Here is an 18,993-nt window from a genome sequence, read left to right as displayed (position 1 = left end):
ACAAGAAAATCACTTTAAATATAAAGACTCGGATAGCTAGAGAAGGATATACCATGCTAATGCTCATCAAAAGAAAGCTGGAGGGCTTCCCTAGTGGCGCAGTGATTAAGAATCCGCGCTGCCAATGCACGGGTTCGAGCGCTGCTCTGGGAAGATCCCACATGCCACGGAACAACTAAGCCCATGCGCCACAACTACTGAGCCTGCGCTCTAGAGCCCGCGAGCCACAACAACTGAGCCCACGTGCCACAACTACTGAAGCCCACACGCCTAGAGCCCGTGCTCCGCAACAAGAGAAGCCATCACAATGAGAAGCCCGCGCACCGCAACGAAGAGTAGCCCCTGCTCGCCATAACTAGAGAAAGCCCACGTACAGCAACAAAAGACCCAACTCAGCCAAAATAAATAAATAAATAGATAAATAAATTTAAAAAAAGAAAGAAAGAAAGCTGGAATAGCTGTATAAATTTCCGACAAAGCAGACTTCATTACAAGGAAAATTATCAGAGATAAAGAGATGTATTACATAATGATAAAGGAGTCCTTTGTCCAAGAAAACATACAATCCTAAATGTGGATGCACCTAACAACAGAGTGTCAAAAAACATGAGGTAAAAAGTGATACATCTGGGGCTTCCCTGGTGGCGCAGTGGTTGAGAGTCCGCCTGCCGATGCAGGGGAAACGGGTTCGTGCCCCGGTCTGGGAAGATCCCACATGCCGCGGAGCGGCTGGGCCCGTGAGCCATGGCCGCTGGGCCTGTGCATCCGGAGCCTGTGCTCCGCAACGGGAGAGGCCACAACAGTGAGAGGCCCACATACCGCAAAAAAAAAAAAGTGATACATCTGAAAGGAAAAATAGACAAATCTAGTATTATAGTTGGAGACTTTAACACCCCTTGTTCAGTAATTATTATTCAGCAGGTAGAAAATCAATAAGGATATAGTTGACCTGAACGGCACTAGCAATCAACTTGATCTAATTAACATAGACTACTCCACCCAACAATAGCAGAATACGCATTCTGCTCTCAATATCACATGGAAGAGTCACTAAGATAGACCACATTCTGAGCTATAAAACACACCTCATCAAATTTAAAAGAATAGAAAACATGCAAAATATGTTTTCAGATTACAGTGGAATGAAACTAGAAAGCAATAACAATAAGATAACTGGAAAATCCCAAATTATTTGGAAATTAAACAACACACTTCTAAATAACACACAAGTCAAAGAAGAAGTTTCAAGAGAAGTTAAAAATTGCTTTGAACTAAATGAAAATGAAAATATATCATCAAAATTTGTGGGATGCAGTGAAACCAGTGCTTAGAGGGAAATCTCTAACATTAAATGCATATATTAGAAAAGAAGAAAGATCTGATATCAATACCAATATTCTACCTCAGGACACGAGAGAAAGAAAAAAAATTTAAGCTCAAAGCAAGCAGAAAAAAAGAAATAATAAAAGATTAGAGCAGAATCAATGAAATTGAAAATAGCAAAACAACAGAGAGAATCAATAAAGCCAAAAACTGGTTCCTTGAAAAGGTCAATAAAATTAATAAACCTGTAGCCATGCTCACCAAGGAAAAAAGAGAGAAGACACCAATTACCAACAGCAGAAATGGAGAGATCACCACTACTGATCCCAGGGACATTAAAAGGATAGTAAAGGAATACTGCAGATACCTCTAAGCCCACAGATTTGATAACTTTAGATAAAGTGGATGAATTTCGTAAAAGACACAAAACTCACACAAAGACAAACAGACCATCTGAATATGGCTATACCTATTGAAGAAATTTATTCAATGATTAATAACCCTCCAAAAAAAAAGCACCAGATCCAGATGATTTATTGGTGAATTCTATGAAACATTCAAGGAAGAAATGATACAAATTCTCTACAGTATCTTCCAGAAAAATAGAAGCAGAGAGATCACTTCCTAACTCATTCTATGAGGCCAGTATTACCCTAATACCCAAACCAGAAAAAGACATTGCCAAGGAAAACTACAGACCAGTATCTCTTATGAAAATAGAAACCAAATCCCCCCCCCAAAAAATTAGTAACTCAAAAACAAAAATGTATAAACAAAATTATACACTACAAGTATATCATTTACCTGGGATTTATTCCAGGTATGCAAGACTGGTTCAACATTTGAAAATCAATCAATGACATCCATCACAACAGGCTAAGAAGAAAAATCACTTGATCATATCAGTTGATGCAGAAAAAGCACTTAACAAAATTCAATACCCATTCATGATAAAAACTAGGAATAGAGGGGAATGTCCTCAAGTTGGTAAAGAAAATTACTTTTAAAAAGTTTTAAATGAACTGCAATTATCTTCATATTTAATGTTAAGAAATTAGATGCTTTCCCCTTAAGGTCAGAAACAAGTAAAAATGTCTCCTCTTACCACTCTTATTCGACATCATACTGAAAGTCCTAGCTAATGAAATAAAACAAGAAAAGGAAATAAAATTTATAAAGATTGGAAAGGAAGAAATAAGCTGTTTATTCACAAATGACATAATTGTCTATGTAGAAAATCCCAAACAAATGACAAAAAGAAAAAAAAAAACCTTTCTGGAACTAATAAGCAAGCGCAGTTGCAGGATAGAAGATTAGTATATAAAAGTCAGACACTTTCCTATATACCAGCAATGAACAAATGGAATTTGATAAAAACAAAAACAAACTTCATTTACAATAACACATACACACACAAAGGGAAATACTTTGGTATAAGTTAGTATGAACTCATGTTTTGCTTACTATAAATACAGATAGTTAATATAGAAATACAGTTATGTCTGGGATGAGTCCTGGTAATCTGCATTTTAAACTGGCATCCCAAGGTGATTCTGATGCAGGTAGTTCAAAGACCACACTTTGAGAAGCACAGAGTAGCTGAATACAGTTGAAACAAATGGACTCCTCAATTGCCAGGCAGTAAGGTATCCTTGAGCAAACTGCTTCTCCCTGTAGGGAGCGTGGCAGGTCAGCATGGACCTTTTTGTTTACACAGAAGTGACACATCACTAATGAACCAGCCTTAGGCAAGAAGCTAAGAAGGCAAATCTCTAGCCTCCTGCAGCCTCCTATGTCATAACTGTTCATCACCTTCCAGGGAACTCTCCTTGAAACTGTGAGCCCTAGTCCTCTTCACCACTCCACTCTCCCACCCCCAGAATACCTGCTCTCGAGAAGAAACATGATCATCAATTATTCCTTACTGTTTTACTACGAATTTAAGTCAGTGCATTAGCTCTCTTTAAAATATTTACAGTCTCAGGGATCTATAAAGTATTAAATAATCTCTAGTTCAGGTATAGAAAATAACAGCTCCAGTTTCAGGAGGAAGCAGGAAAGTATTTTGGGGGCAAATGGGTAGGAGAATGTTGATAAGCCACTTACTCAGATCCGGGATCTGTGGCCTCAGGCTCTGGACCACTTGACCTCCCATCCCCAAGAGCTGTCTCCTGAAGCCCCGTCCCTCCTATCCCTACCTTTGGCCTTTTCCACGTGATGGCCTTCATCTTGGTTTTCTGGCTCAGCTCATGGGAGCCCAGGGACTGAACACCTGCTGGGAACACACGGTCTTCAAAGAGGCACTTCTGAGCCAGGCACTGTTGTCTGAGAACAACAAAATCCTGCCCCTCATACTTGAGGGGCCGTGTGGCGGTGCCTTCTCCGTTTCTCCTGTCCCTCTCCCGGATCACACGGTCACAGAAGAATCCTGGCAGCAGGTAGGGCATGGTGACCGCTCAGGGAGTGGAGCTGGGCCTTCACTGTGGCCTCTCTCCTGCTGCGCCCTCAGTCCAAGGCCTAATCCTCCCGTGAATGGGCCGGAGCCTATATAGCTCCTCCACTCTCAGCAGCGCAATGCAAATGAACACAGCCCAGAGAAAGGCCGTGGTCAGAGTCAGCAGCTTTGGCTGGAGGCCCCTGAGCCCACGGTCAAGGGGCGACACCATGCCAGTCAGACAGGGAGCTGGCAAGGGGAGCAAGAGAGCCAGAGACAGCCCCAGGACAGGCCACAAGACCTGAAGACCTTCAGGCTACTTCCATCAACCTTGCAGGGATTCTTTCTTTAAAAAGAGAAAATATAGTTACAGAGAGGCTTACCCTGCCTCAGCAAAAGGCATTCATGCCTTTAACACTGGCGGCCAATGGGATATAGCATGGGGCCTTCGAAACATGCTGTATACACTAATCCTATACAGCCTCCTGAATGCATAGGAGGATTCTGTTCCGGGCCATTGTCTAAAGTTAATGAAGCCTTCATTCTCCTGATGTCCCTGCCCCATCCCCCCAAAGACCTTGACTGGCCATTTAGGGACTCTAATCTGTGAGAGGGACCCAGAGGGTAGGTAGCTTGACCTCAAATGAGAGTCCCTGTTAGAGTGGGTTCCAGTGGCAGTGAACAGACATCCACGGTTGTGAGTTCAGGACCTTTGAGGCAGAGAAAGTGGTAGATGGGGAAGGAGGATAAATGTGTGTCAGAATATATTCACAAGAAAGCTCAACTTTTTTCAAAATTTCACCATGCACAAACGGGCAACTCGAGAGTAAGGGCAGGGAGCTGGCATGGGTGGAAACTCCGTTCTGGCAGCTTTCCCACTAGGAGGATGACGTCTCCCTGTCCACTTATTCACTCTTGTCAGTTTTTGTCTACTCCGTGCTTCTCAAAGTGTGGTCTTTGGACTATCTGCATCAGAATCACCTGGGATGCAAGTTTAAAATGCAGATTCCCAGGGCTTACCCCAGACCTAAGGATTCAGATCCTCTTGGTAGGGGTCTGGGACTCTGCAATTTAAATAAGCACATCAGGGATTCTATGTTCGCTAGTGTTTGAAACCATGACACTGGCTTTACAGGACACTATAATAGCTCAATGTAATTTTTGAGGTCAGTTTTTTTAAGAAATAATTTTATTTTTACTCAGTTTATACATGAACAAAGTTTTAAAAAGTCAAACAAAACTTACCTAGAGGAATAGCAGTCTCTTGCCCTGCAAATTTCTCTCCTCAGAGACAGCCACTTTTAATTCTTTTAGCTCTTTCTTCTGGTATTTACCTCTATATTTCTAAATAATATGCTTATATTATTACTTTTTAATTTATTATTTTTAGAAAGTATCAGTAGAATTCCTATTTGGGAGAATGAGATTTAGGTTTCTCACATTATGCTCTGCCCATCATCTTCCCAAAATACTTATGTCATAAGTTTTAGAGAAATTAAAATTCATTATTTCCTTTAATATAATTAGTTAAATATTGTTCATTTCTTAACTAAGTAGTATGTGGTGTTACATTTCCTTTCTGTATAAATGTTTCTTTTCTCTTATTCTTTATAATTCCCTGATTTTTTTATGTATACATCAATGCTTTTCTTCAGCAGTAGTTTTTACAAATACTTAAATGCATAGATAACCTAGAGGTTCCATTGCTCCCCAACCTAGGGCCTTCCTTTGCAGCACTTCTCCCCTACAGACCAGACCAGCAATCTTCCAGGTCTGGAGCAGTGGCCTGGGACTGACTGCCCTTCTCCTGGGTGGAAATCTGTTTCCTGGATCTTAACCCTTCTTTGTTTCACTCATCGATTTTACTGGCACACAACTTGCAGTTTCGTAAGAATGGATGAGTGGGAGGTAAGTCACTTGAGTCCTTGCCCATCTATCTCTTTTCTATCTTTGCACTTGCTTAAGAATTTGTCTAGGTGTTTTAGGTTGAAAATCAGTTTCCTTCAGAAGTTTTAAGGCATTGTCTTATTGCTCCTGGCATCTGGTGTTGAAAAGTATGATGCAATTTTGATGAACATTCCTTTGTATGTGACCTATCTTTTCCCTCTGAAAGCTTTTAGGGTTTTCTCCCTTCTCCCTCTCCCCAACAATCCCCCACCCCAATTCCAAAAGCCACATTTGTGTGTCTTGGTATGAGTTTATTTATTTTTTAAATTCTTTGTGCTGAGCCCTCAGTGACTCCTTTCAATGTCCCCAGTTCTGGGATATTCTTATATTATTTCTTATACATTTCTCTCCCTTTCAATTATTTTTTTCTCCCTTTCTTCCTTTCTCTCTTTCTTTTTTTCCTTTTCCTTGATTTTATATTTTAACCCTGTTATTGAAATGTTAGATTTTAGCTATCACAGTTTTTTAGCTTTTTACTATGAAAAATTTCAAACTTGCAGAAAAGTTTAAAGACTGGACACCCATATAGCTTACATCTACATTCAACGATTGTTAACATTTTGCCATCTTTGTTTTACCTATCTATAGATGTATGTATAGATTTTATTATTTTTTTTGCTGAACCATTTGAAAGAGTGTTGTTCATGCAATGACAGTTTACACCTAAATACTTAGGAATATACTTAGGATACACCAGGCATCTCCTAAAGACAAGAACACTCTCCTACTGACTGTAATGCCATTATCACTAAGAAAATTAACTACTGCTCTCTAATATTATCCAAGATCCAAATCCCTGTGATAATTTTTTCAGTTGTTCCCCGAATGTCTTTTATAGATGCTTTTATTTTTTGAACCAGTATCCAATTAATGTTCACACTGAAATTTAATAATTCAATAATTGGATTAGGTGGTGTTAAAGTGAGAATTAGTGAATTGGAAGCTACTTCAGAAGAAATCATGTAGAATACCACACAGAGAATCAAAGATGGGAATTTTTTTTTAAAAAGAGGTTAAGATAGATAAGTGATAGAGCAAGATAAGATCAGCATATATTTCATTGGAGTTCTAGAAGAAGATAATAGAAAATATGGGGAGAAATAATATAAGAGATTTTCTACAATGGATTAATGACTCCAATCCTCAGATTCAAGATCCCAATGAATCCTAAGCAGGAAAGATATAAAGAAATACATGTTTAGACACAACAATGCAGAATACCATAGACAGAGAGGATTTTGAAAGCAGTCAGAGAGAAAAGGCAGATGGCCTATTAAGGGATACCAAATAGAATGACTGCTGATTTCAACAACAACGTAATCCAGAGGACAGCACTGAGAATAAACCTAGGGCTGATTACTCAGGAAAAGTATTTTAAGAGTGACAGCAAATTTCACACAAATAAAAATTGAAACGCTTACTACAAATAGACCCCCACTAAAGGAACTTCTAAACAATGTACTTTAGGAAAAAGTAAAATTATTCTAGAAAGAAAAGTCTAAGACTCAGGAAGGTTTGGTAAACAAAGAAATTGGCAAATGTGTGTAAATTTAAGCAAATATTGAAAAATTACAATATTTTCTAATTTTAAGGTTGAAAAATCAAGATAGAGATAAAATTCTGAACAACCATGGCATATTAGTTAGAAGAGGAGTACTTAAAGTGCTCTATGGTCCTCATATTATTTATGAGAAAAATAATGGTATTGATATTTCAGGCTTCGTCAAGATAATATGTATGCTAACAATTTAAGGCAACCACTGAAAAGACAGAAACAATCAATAACTTCCAAACTAGTAGAAAGAAAAAAAAATGAGAGAAAACACTTTTAATCAATTAAAAGTACATAAAGAGGAAAACAGGAACATTTCAAAAGAAATACAAATAGAAAGGTTATGGTTAGGAAGATAGATAGAAATAAACCCAAAGTACATCAAAGCTCATAATCATGTAAATAGACTAAAATCTCCAGTTAAAAGACAAAGGTTTTGGACTTCCCTGATGGTCCAGTGGTTAAGAATCCGTCTTCCAATGCAGGGGACGCAGGTTTGATCCCTGGTCGGGGAACTAAGATCCCACATGCCGCAGGACAACTAAGCCCCCACACGCAACTACTGAGCCCATGCACCACATCAGGACATAGAAATGTTGAAAGTAAAAGAATGAAAAATATATATATCAAGCAAAAACTTGCCCCCAAAGTTGCTGTACCTACATTAATATCCAATATGATTGACTTTAGAGCAAAAAAAAAAAAAAAAAAAGGTTTTTAAAGAGATAAAATGGTTACTAAAAATTCCTAGAAGAATAAATATTACCACTGACTCAAGAAGAAAAACAATTTCAAATGATCCCATTATTATTGAAGAGGCTGTATTTTCATTAATAGATAAAATCTTCCCTTAAAGAAAACACTGGCAAAATTCTACCAAATATTTAAGAAACATATAGCTTCCATCTTACACAGTCTCTTTCACAGAATAGAAGAAAGAACATTCCCCATTCATTTTAGGAGGTTAATATAACCTTGATCCCAAAATGGGACAGCACCAGAAAGGGAAATAATAAGCCAATCTCACTAATGATCATATATGCAAAAACCTAAATAAAGGATTTGTAAGCCAAAATTCAGTGACATGTAAAAACGATAATACATTCTAAGTTTGTTTTATTCTAAGGATGCAATGGGTCAATACTGGAAAACTCTATTAATGTAATTTTGTATATTAACTGTTTAAAGGAGGAAAATCACGATTTTCTCAATAAATGCAAAAAAAGTATTAAAGTTCAACAACCATTTATGATTTTAAAAGAAACTCTTAGCAAAGCAGGAATAGAGGGGAACTTTCTTTTTTTTTTTTTTTTTTTTTTTTGCGGTATGCGGGCCTCTCACTGTTGTGGCCTCCCCCGTTGCGGAGCACAGGCTCCGGACGCGCAGGCTCCGGACGCGCAGGCTCCGGACGCGCAGGCTCCGGACGCGCAGGCTCAGCGGCCATGGCTCACGGGCCCAGCCGCTCCGCGGCACATGGGATCCTCCCAGACCGGGGCACGAACCCATATCCCCTGCATCGGCAGGCGGACTCTCAACCACTTGCGCCACCAGGGAGGCCCCGGAACTTTCTTAATGATAAGTTGTTTCTACAAATCAATGTGTAGAAAATCTATTCAACAGTGAAACATTAAGAATACTCCCTTTAAAACAGGAAACCTGAGGAAGATGCCTGCTATCTCCTTAGTTATTAACGTTATGCTAGAGGGTTTCGCCAGTGCAATAAAACACGAATTAGGCTGCTGAATACAGTTGTGCATAATGCACTGGGCAGCCCCATTATTATTTGCATGTGACCTAACTATTTATACAGAAACATAGACTCTATAGACAAATAACTTGGAATTGATAATCAAATTATTAGAATTACTAAGAGTTTAGTGGGAGTTCCCTGGCAGTCCAGTGATTACTCGGACTCGGCACTTTCACTGCTGTGGCCTGGGTTCAATCCCTGGTCGGGGAACTAAGATCCTGCAAGCCATGTGGCTCGGCCAAGAGAAAAAAAAAAAGACTTATTGGCACAAGGTGTGTTAGCACAAAGATAGACACACACAATGGAACACAACAGAGAGCGCAGAAACAGAACCACGCATTAATAGATATTTGATTTATTTTAAAAGTGGCATTGTAAAAGGGATTGTCTTTTTAATAAATTATGCTGGAAACTTTGAATATCCATATGGAAAAACAACAAAATGTGATCCCTATCTTATATGCAAAAATCATTTCTAGAGGTATTATAGACCCAAATATGAAGGCAGAAAAATAAAGTTCCTAAATGATAATAAAAAGGAATTACTTTGGTTTAGGAAAAACATTCTTAACAGAACACAAAAAGCACTAACTATAAAGGAAAAAATAAATTAAGGATTAATTTAGAACTTCTAATTAAGAGCTTTTAATTTAGGATTTTTTAAGTAAAAAAATACCCTTAAAAGAGGGAAAAGTTTGGACTTCCCTGGCAGTCCAGTGGTTAAGACTCTGCACTTCCAATGCAGGGGGTGCGGGTTCGATCCCTGGTCAGGGAAATAAGATCCCACATGCCACGTGGTGTGGCCAAAAAATGGAAAGAAAAGCACATCTAAACAATAAATGATTAGTATCCAGGATACATAAAGAATGCTTATAATTCAAGTTGAAAAAAACAAACGACTCAATAGAAAAATGAGCGAAAGATATTAACAGCTATTTCGTGGACAGCAAGATAAATAATCAAGAACTACATGAATTATGAAAAGATGCTCTTCTTTATTCATAATAAATGAAATGCATCTTCTCATACCTTTCTTGGCTATTTCTGTCTCTGCCCCTCCCATTCTCAGAGCTCTACTGCTGAGTTATTTCAGCTTGTTCCTCCCATGATGTCTAGAGTCCTGTCTTCATCACGACTTTCAGGAGGAGCTGCTGTCTTGCGGAATATAATGGGAGGCAGTCCTAAAAGTTATCGATATTTATAGAATTGTCACACTTTCGCCAAAACTTATGCTTCCCCACCCCCACTCCAGGATGGCACTGTGATGATTCTCTGCTGAGTAGAGAGGGGGCTGGTTCTCAACTGGGTACCTCATTTTGCCTTTCATTTACCGTCACCGCTATTGACGATCGTGCTAAGCAAGTCGTGTACGGTATGTCATTTAATCCTTACAACAACTCTATGAAAGTAGGAATTTTCATTTTCTTTTCACATGGGAGGAAACTGAGACCCAGAAATGGTCTGTAACTTGCCTGAGGTCACATTGGTAAGAGGTGGAGCCGGGATTTGAATCCAGTTTCTTTGACTTGAAAGCCTGTGCACTTCGTCACCGTGTTATGCTCCTGTCCTCAGCTGCCTATCCTAATATTGCTACCTTACCTTGAGCACCTACTAGGATTTTATGGATACTCAGATACAGCCATATGATGAGAATATCACTATGTGCATTATAGAAGAGAAACTCGAAACTTGGAAAGTTTATGTGACTTGCTAGGGGCAGAGCCAAGGTCCAGACCAGGTCTGTTTGGTTCTACATCCAGCTGTCTCAACCACTCTGCATCATGCCCCCAATTCTTCCTCTTAGCGGCTAGCCCAGGGATCCCCACTTCTTTCTAAACTGTCTGACAGATGATGACACTAAAACAGATTACAAGCAGACCTCCCAGCTGGTTTTACTGGAAAGATAAGATCCCTGAGAGAAGCAGCTGCACAGCAACTGGGCTCTAGGCCCAGAAACAGAGGGCTCGCTGCACACAGCCTCGGTGTTTCTGTAGCTGTGCTCCCTCCCTCTCATCTCACGCTGGAATGGAATACATTTATTTTGTGCCAAACTAGGATTTCTTCTTTTCGGAATTGAGTAACTCAGGTCAAGTGACCCCCTGCAGGGAAGTTACCCAGGGTGGGGTGTTAATTATAGAGGTGATGGGCATGTGGAAGAGGTCGTTAGAGCAACAGACCTCTGGTGTCCCCACAGATTGTCAGAAAACTTCAACTTCAGAGTGCTGATGTAAAGGCCAAGCACTGGGTCCCAGGAAGTCAGTAGGCAGCTGTCTTCTACATTTCACTCCTTTTCTTTAACTTTAGTTCGGACTAAAAGGAACCAGCCTCCTTGAAGAAATGATTCATTCCAGATCTAGAGCAAGAAATGTACAAGATGAGCCTGAGACTTTTTGTTGTGGCCAGAAAACAAGGAAGCTATTGAAGATGAATAGGGTCATGTCAAATGATACAGGCAACTTGTAGGAGGCTCCCATTGTCTGAAGATGGGACAATTTGAACATCAAAAAGAATAATGACTGTAATGGATTAAAATATGTTGCAGTGTTTCCTACTGATCACGCTGTTCATAGGGTATTATCTCAAGCTTTGATACCTAGGAATAGAGAGAACATAGGAAGACTGTTGATTCTCATTATTCATGGTAGTTACGTTCTATAAAGTCACTGTGACTGTGAATGCTCAATTAGTGAATATTGAGTCATTGCACCTGGAGGAAATACAGCATTAGATTCCTGGGTGTCTACCATCAATACACAACCTTATTTTATGTGTGTTTCTGTTTAAAGACACCTTATTTAATATATATTATTAATGCATTAACATTGAACTCACAGTGCTATAGCTCATGCCTGAATGAAGCTTACCTAACACATGTATTTTCTCCCCAAGGCACGTCACAGCCTTCTTGACCTTACGAACACTAAATAGCACTTCAGCACTACATGTTGGGGACATTTTTAAAATTTATTTATTTGCCCTCAGCCTGTTTGCTTCATTTTTTTAAACATGTTTACTCTTCTTTTTTTTTCTTTAATTTTATTTTTGGCTGTGTTGAGTCTTTGCTGCTGTGCGTGGGCTTTCTCTAGTAGCGGCAAGCGGGGGCTACTCTTTGTTGCTGTGTGCGGGCTTCTCATTGAGGTGGCTTCTCTTGTTGTGGAGCATGGGCTCTAGGCATGCGGGCTTCAGTAGTTGTGGCACACAGCCTCAGTAGTTGTGGCCCAAGGGCTCTAGAGCGCAGGCTCAGTAGTTGTGGCACACAGGCTTAGTTGCTCTGCGGCATGTGGGATCTTCCCAGACCAGGGCTTAAACCCGTGTCCCCTGCATTGGCAGGCAGATTCTTAACCACTGCGCCACCAGGGAAGTCTTCATCAGGGACATTTTAAACAGAGAAAAAACGTGGCACCAGACTATGAAAACGATACTTGGTTATAGTCTGAGAGCTGAAACTAAAAGGCAAAGGGTAACCTTGTCTGACTTCAGCTGGGAACGTGCATGGAGGGAGACTCAAAGTTTTCACTGCCCTGTACATGTCAGCAAATGACCGAAGAGGCACCATGGATATTGATTTTGGGGTTACAAGTAAATTTCAGTGAGTAGGTGAATTCACAAATACAGAATCCACAAGTCCTGAGAATCAACTGTACGTGGATCATAGCATTGACAACTCCAGGATTGGAAAAATCACACCTATGGGGTAGAGTTGAGAAGTTTTATGACTATTTGATCTGAAGCAGCTAAAGGAAGGATGCCATTATTCACAAATAAGGAGAATTACTATATAGAGGAAATCAGCTGACTCAATTTCACTGTCTGCTGGATCAGGGCCAGATATAATGTGCTAAAATTGTGGCCAGAAGAGTTCTGGCTAAAAATAAGGGTGAACTTTCAGACTGAGAAAGGTACTAACTATAGGTTAATAAAGGAGATGGGGGCATCATTTTCCCTTCAAAACCTTAACATCAGGAAAGAAGTCCATCTACCTGGAGTGGCAAAAAGTAGTAGTTCCCAAACATTTTTCAAGCCTATGATTTATAAGGAGTTTTTTTATAGCAGCTTTGATACTGCTTTATAATATATACTCTCTATTCCTGGTGCTCTTGGCAGGTATAATACACTCCTAAAAGTTCTGATGGTGATTATTTAAACCTGAAGTTTGGATGAAAATGTCAGAAGTTTGGATGAAAATGTCAGCAAGTGTCAGCTTCTCTTAAGCAGTATGCTTCCCAGGTGTTAGCTGAGGGCTCATGGTTCCTTGGAGATCCTGAATCCCCACATCATAGCCTCTGAGAGGTCAGACCCTCCTCCCTCCCACCACAGTTCGGCGGGTTCTGGGCAGCTTGCTTCTTTATGCTTCTCTCTTTCCCAACTCCTGTGGTTTCCACATTCTGACTTTCCGGTGTGCTGGCCCAGTTCGGCCTGTGTAAATCAAGACACTAACTTCCGCCCTTTACTGAGAAAAGTTATATACTTGCCTCCGGCGTTTCACAAGTTCATTGGTAAAGAGGTCTTTGAGGGTTAGGTCAAGGGGAGGGATGACCCTCGCCTGTGTGGCCTCCTGCCCTGTTGCTTCCCCCACCCCCCTTTGGTTTCCATTCTAGCTCTCCTTCCTCTTGTAAGTAAATCACCATTTTTTTTTCCTTTTTTTTCCCCCTAGAAAACAACCATGTCCAGCCCCCTTCCTATAACTACAAGAATCTTCCTACTTTTTCCTTTTGTGTTTTCCTCTTGAAGAGAAAAGCTGACGATTCAGCCACGCTAAGGATTCACATATAAACACGTCTGGATAAATATGTATAAAATATCAAAGATAATTTTGTAGTGGTAACAAGACCTAACCTGAAGAATGTAGTGATTTATTTTATTTTTTAATTTTTGTCTGGTGTAACAGCTTGGGACAAGGGAGAAGTTAGCTCTGCCTGGATGCTGGGGACTTGGGAAGGGGTAGGAGACCAGGTCAGACAGAGAGCAGCAAAGCCCAACTGGTGGGGTTGGATTCAGGCTGCTAGGCAGCAGAGGAGAAAGAAATGGTTTGGGAAGAGGAGTAGGAAGGGGATGGCAGGACTGTGAGTTAAGGGGGAAAGGGGTCTTATTTGTCTATTCTCAAGGTACTTTTCCCTCCTCATATTTTAACATCCCTGAAATTGTGATGCATCTTACATTAGAAAGCCTCCTCCAATTGCATTCAGCTGGGTGGTGGTCGTGACCTTTCGTGGATACCCTCTGATAAGATCTTAGTACCAGCATCAAAATCTTCTAGACTTGTTGAAAGATGGTTCATGATAAATTACAACTTGGGAAACTTACCTAAACTCTAGCCTTAAAAAGAGTGTAAATCAAGAGATTTCCAGGTATGGAAACTATAGGAAATAAAGTCACCTGTTCAGAATATAAAGGGACTGCTGTCTGTCTGGGAAAGAGGTTTCCTCAGGTCTAGGTGTTGGCAGAGGGAGCTAGGTGACCCAAGGAGTGCAGGAGAGCAGGGCTGAGAGCCAGGTTAGACCAACAGGGCAAAGCACGGTTGGATATGGGGTTGTAATAGTAATAACAGGTAAGAGGGAAGGCATACACCAGAGGAATGTGGGTAAAGTTGGGACCCAGCTGCGAACTGGCAAAGGGTCAGGCTCTGAAAAGATGGAGCGATGGGGACAGGACCTGAGGGGAAGAGGCAGTTAGGCAGCCTATGGCTGGAGGCCCAGCCATTGCCGGCAAATTATAAAGCACTGAATCTGGAGATAAAGGAAAGATGGTAAATTCCCCCAACCCCCAAGAACCAGTGGAAACAAAGCTGAGCAGAAAGTGGCTCAGGGAAAATGCAGAATCCCAGCTATCAGCCCCAGTAGCTTAGAGGGCAGAGGAGGAAGGGAAAACAGATTTCCTAGGGAAAGAGCTGATGGGATAAATTGGGGGTGGCTGTCCATCAATGATGCAGTTTTGACCTCAACTCAGCTGTGAATGGGAGGCCCAAATAGGTTATGACCTCCCCTGGCAGAGCCAAGAGACACTGAGGCTGTATCCATCAAGTGCAGTTTAACCTGAAGTCTGACTTAACCTGGTTCCCAAATAGGTGGACTCCTGCTTCTCTGGGGTCCAGGTTAGGGTGGGGCTGGAATGAGATGGAATTTCCTGAAAGGTGACTCTGCCTAGAACCAGAGACAGGGGAGGCTCAGGAACACGTTGCCAGTCTCTGTTGTTGGCGGCCTTAGTGAGCTGAGCTGACTCAGAGGGTTAGCACCGTACAGAATCTTCTATGCAGAATCCTTGCACAGAATCCTTGTGCCCTGCACCACAAGAGGATGTGAGTCAACTTGCCTATGGAGGGGCCCTCGCCTGGAAGGGCAGAGGCACCAAGAAGGGAGATGCTGCCTCCCAAGGGAGAATTCCGTCCTGGGCTTCTGGGTCTCCGTGGAGTGATCTGGGGGCCCTGCATTCCCAAGGGAAGGAGGGTACCAGATGCACAAGGCCTTGCAGCTGGCCCCTCGTGTCCCATCCCTCCAAAAGCAAAAGGGATCGAGGTTGCCCCTGATTTTAAGAGCGATTGCAGGAGAGTGTGGAGAAATAACCTGGAATGCCCAAGGCAAAGGCAGATGGGGAAAATGGGAGCATTTGCTCACCGCCTTATTCCAGAGGTTGTCATAGCCGATAACTGAGTGAGCAGCCAAGTTCCCTGACCCAGTGTGATTCCCCCTTTATGTGGTCACCTTCACACTCGAATGATGCACTCACATTTCACAATCAAACACACATTTTGTATTTGATGGGGATGACTGGAATGGCCCAAAAGGACAGGCAGTTTCCTGCCCACAGGGGGATGGTTCATACGCATATCCTCATGTTTGGTTGGACCGATTCACTTATGTCAGGCACAAAATACTCAAACACATTGCTTTGAGTAGTATCTTGATTGGTCTAAAGGCTGTGTATGAGAAGACTTAGAACAACAGAGCAGCTGAATGTGTAGGGGTCCAGGAGAGAGGGTGACGGAGAGATGGACAGGGAGGCCGGGGCTGGCTGGAGAAGGGCCTATAGCCCAGGTAAGGAGTTTGGACTTATCTGAAAACATGGGGGGAGGGGAGAACAGTGTCATTGAAGATATTTCATCAGAGAGGCGACGCGTCCCAGTTCCCTCGCAGTAGGGCGGTGACTGGGTTGGAGAATGAAGTTCTTTCCAGTCCTCCCTTCCAAACTGAGGGCCCTCAGGACAGTCACGGGCCTGAGCATAGAGCCGGCAGGCAAGGAAAGGTGCCCTTGTGGAACACACAGGGTGAGGACAGGGTTGTTGGATATTTAACCTGGATATTTCATCTCAGGTTAAAAGGAAACACATAGCTTGGGACTTCCCTGGCGGTCCAGTGGTTAGGACTCCACGCTTTCACTGCCGAGGGTCCGGGTCCAATCCCTGGTCAGGGAACTAAGATCCCACAAGCCGCATTGTGGCCAAAACAAAAGAAACACATGGCTCATGAATAGCACTGGGCCTCAGTTTAACCTGATGAAGCTCATGAATAGCACTGGGGCCCAGATGAAATGGTTCCTCTCCCTGGTCTGGGTTAGCTCTCCTTGCCTTCTGAAGCACCCTGAACATTGTCTCCTGAAACTCATCAGTCTTGTTCAAAGCCTGTCTTGCCTTCAGGACTCTAGGCTCCAGGAGAGCAGGAAGTTTTGTTTTCCTTATTTACGCTGTCTCCTCAGTTGCTTGCCTGGTTTCTGGCTCTAGAAGATGTTCAATAAAGATTTCTTGAATTAAGGACAAGAGTCATGCCGGAGGTGTGATCAGAGCAGGGAGCCGGGGGAATGTGACTTTCCTCCTGGTAGACCACTGTCAATGGAAGCCAGAGGCTGGAAGAGTCACTAAAAGAAACAGGGTTTTAATCCAGGCTGTCATGCGTGCCCTGGATGTACTTCACTCTGGTGTGCCTTTATATCCTCACTTGTGAGGTGAGGTAGATGGACTCAAATGATTGCTAGGGATTCTCCTTCTAATCCTAACATTTTGGCATTAAAAAGTAGTCTTTGCTGCCACTCTCCTCTTTCCAGGGCTCTTTCCATTTCAGAAAGACATGGCTACTGGCAAACTTAAAAGAACATCATGATTTTAGCCCTTCAGTGAGAAAGTGAAGGAATCTTATAAAGATGCAAGATACTTAAACAGGAGGGTAGATCTGGACTACTCTCCAGGTCGGAATTTTGGAATTTGTTTGGAAATTCCAGTTTGGAATTTGTTCTGGGAAAGGAATATTTACTTTTATAGGGTGAATTAAAACTGACTTCCAATTGCTTTCATAAAAAGCAAGATTTTTTTGAGAGAGAGAGAGTGAGAATCAGCCCTGCCTCAGGCTTTCATAAAAAGCAAGATTTTTTTGAGAGAGAGAGAGAGAGAGTGAGAATCAGCCCTGCCTCACCTGAGGACAGAGCCCTGCAGGGCTACTGCCAGGATCCTTCGCCCAGTGCCCCATGCGCCACAGAGCTGTGCTGTGGGGAGGTGCGGAGTGGGAGGACTTCTCTGAGGGAGAAAAACCCAAGCTGCAACCACTCGGCTACTCACCGGAGGTCTCTTCCAGATGAACTGGATGGGGAACTTCTGGCTATAAAAGAGAGAGGTCTCATCCGGTGGGAACTCAGGATCCACATAAAGAACCTTCTTTTCTAGACATTTCTTGTGAAGATGCTCAAATGTCTTCTCTTTCACCCCGATAATGGGAAAATTTCGGCTGATGATGGCTGAGTAGATGCCACTTGGGTTTCCGCCGCCGGCCTCGGTGCCCTTGCCCTGGGCTGCCTGGGGGATTGGCTCCGGAGACCTGGGCTCAGCCCCTGTCCGTGGGGCCACAGACGCGCTAATGACGGTCAGCATGACAGGCAACTTTGGAAGGAACAGGTTTTTAAAGACAACAAGATTCAGCTACCTTTAAGGAAAGGAAGCAACTGCAAAGAGGAAGTTATAGTGATTCTGTCATTGGAGAGAAAAATGTCCACATCCACTTCAAAGTTTAAAGCCCATCAGAAGGTCGTCCAGCTTGTGTTCACATTAAAAACTGAGCTGTGATCCAGAAGCCATCCAGTTTTCCTGAGGAAGGAGTAAGGATTTCTGTAGCAGTTTTTACTTAGGGGGCTCCTACCAGCAGCATACATGCCAGAGGGAGAGAAAGAAAGTGAGGGTTGTGTTTCAGTGGCCCGAAGAAGCCTGAGCCAGGAAAACCAAAAATAGACATGAAGAAAGATCATGAGTATGAGAGCAACAGAGAGGCTAGCAGTGCAGCTCGACTGCATGCTCGAGAGAGAACGACCTGGCCAGGGATGTTCCTGTGTTGCCATTAAGTTCTGGTGTTGTCAGGAAATGAAAGGGGAATATTTGAGTAAATTGAACACTGAAACTTAGCAAAGAATGGCAGATACATTATTGAATTGGCAGTTATCCAGACTATCAAACTATTAGCCACCAAATTAATGGAAAACAATACTGAAAAAAGCTTGCAAGGGTGAATGTGAGATACTGAATTCTAGGAGAATGTTCTAGGCATTTTTGAGAACATGATTTTTACTTTTTAAAATTCTAGGATATCGGAATATTATTCAACTGGATTTGGCATCTCTTCTAGAATGTTCTGATGTCAGTGTTCAGTGAAACTGTCTGGGTGGAAAATGCCACTCAGCAGAGTCCTCAGTTGAGAAAAGCCCTGTCTCTTCTTGCCCACTTGACCTAGCTACCCCTTGTCTCTCCCCACCCCCAAGATAAACACTGGGACCAAATCTTCTACAAAAAGTGCACCTGAGTACAGATTATTCAGGCGTGCCACATTAGGCATCTGAGTCAGAAGTTGGAATTGGATACTGAGCCAGGTTGGCCGTCAAGTCCTGGCATGTCATACCCAAACAGTTGGCTTCAGGGCTCTTAGATGAGACCACAAGTGGCTCTGGGGAAGGAAGTTGCCTGCCTGGCCTCTGCCTTGTCTTCTACTCACGGTAGCTGCTACCCAGGCTGTCAGGAGA

The 18,993-nt window shown here is 42.2% G+C and overlaps 1 protein-coding gene across 7 annotated transcripts in view; it reads right to left on the bottom strand.

The window, feature by feature from the left end:
- CAPN3 (calpain 3) overlaps positions 1-17,857 on the bottom strand; it is a 48,321-nt gene extending 30,464 nt beyond the window's left edge. For 4 of the 7 annotated variants that reach the window (XM_060098312.1, XM_060098310.1, XM_060098314.1 and 1 more), the window contains exon 1: positions 17,549-17,857. In XM_060098312.1, the coding sequence (XP_059954295.1) occupies positions 17,549-17,857 (309 nt within the window). Of the gene's footprint in view, positions 1-3,521; positions 3,771-17,548 lie in introns of those variants that run through there. The other 3 variants (XM_060098313.1, XM_060098317.1, XM_060098316.1) reach the window with 1 other exon arrangement.
- Between the last annotated feature and the right edge of the window lie 1,136 nt (positions 17,858-18,993).

Source organism: Mesoplodon densirostris, chromosome 4 (assembly GCF_025265405.1).
Source record: "Mesoplodon densirostris isolate mMesDen1 chromosome 4, mMesDen1 primary haplotype, whole genome shotgun sequence".
NCBI classification, from domain to species: Eukaryota; Metazoa; Chordata; class Mammalia; order Artiodactyla; family Ziphiidae; genus Mesoplodon; species Mesoplodon densirostris.
The sequence above is the reverse complement of the archived record's forward strand: the minus strand, read 5'-3'. Positions and strand labels throughout refer to the sequence as shown.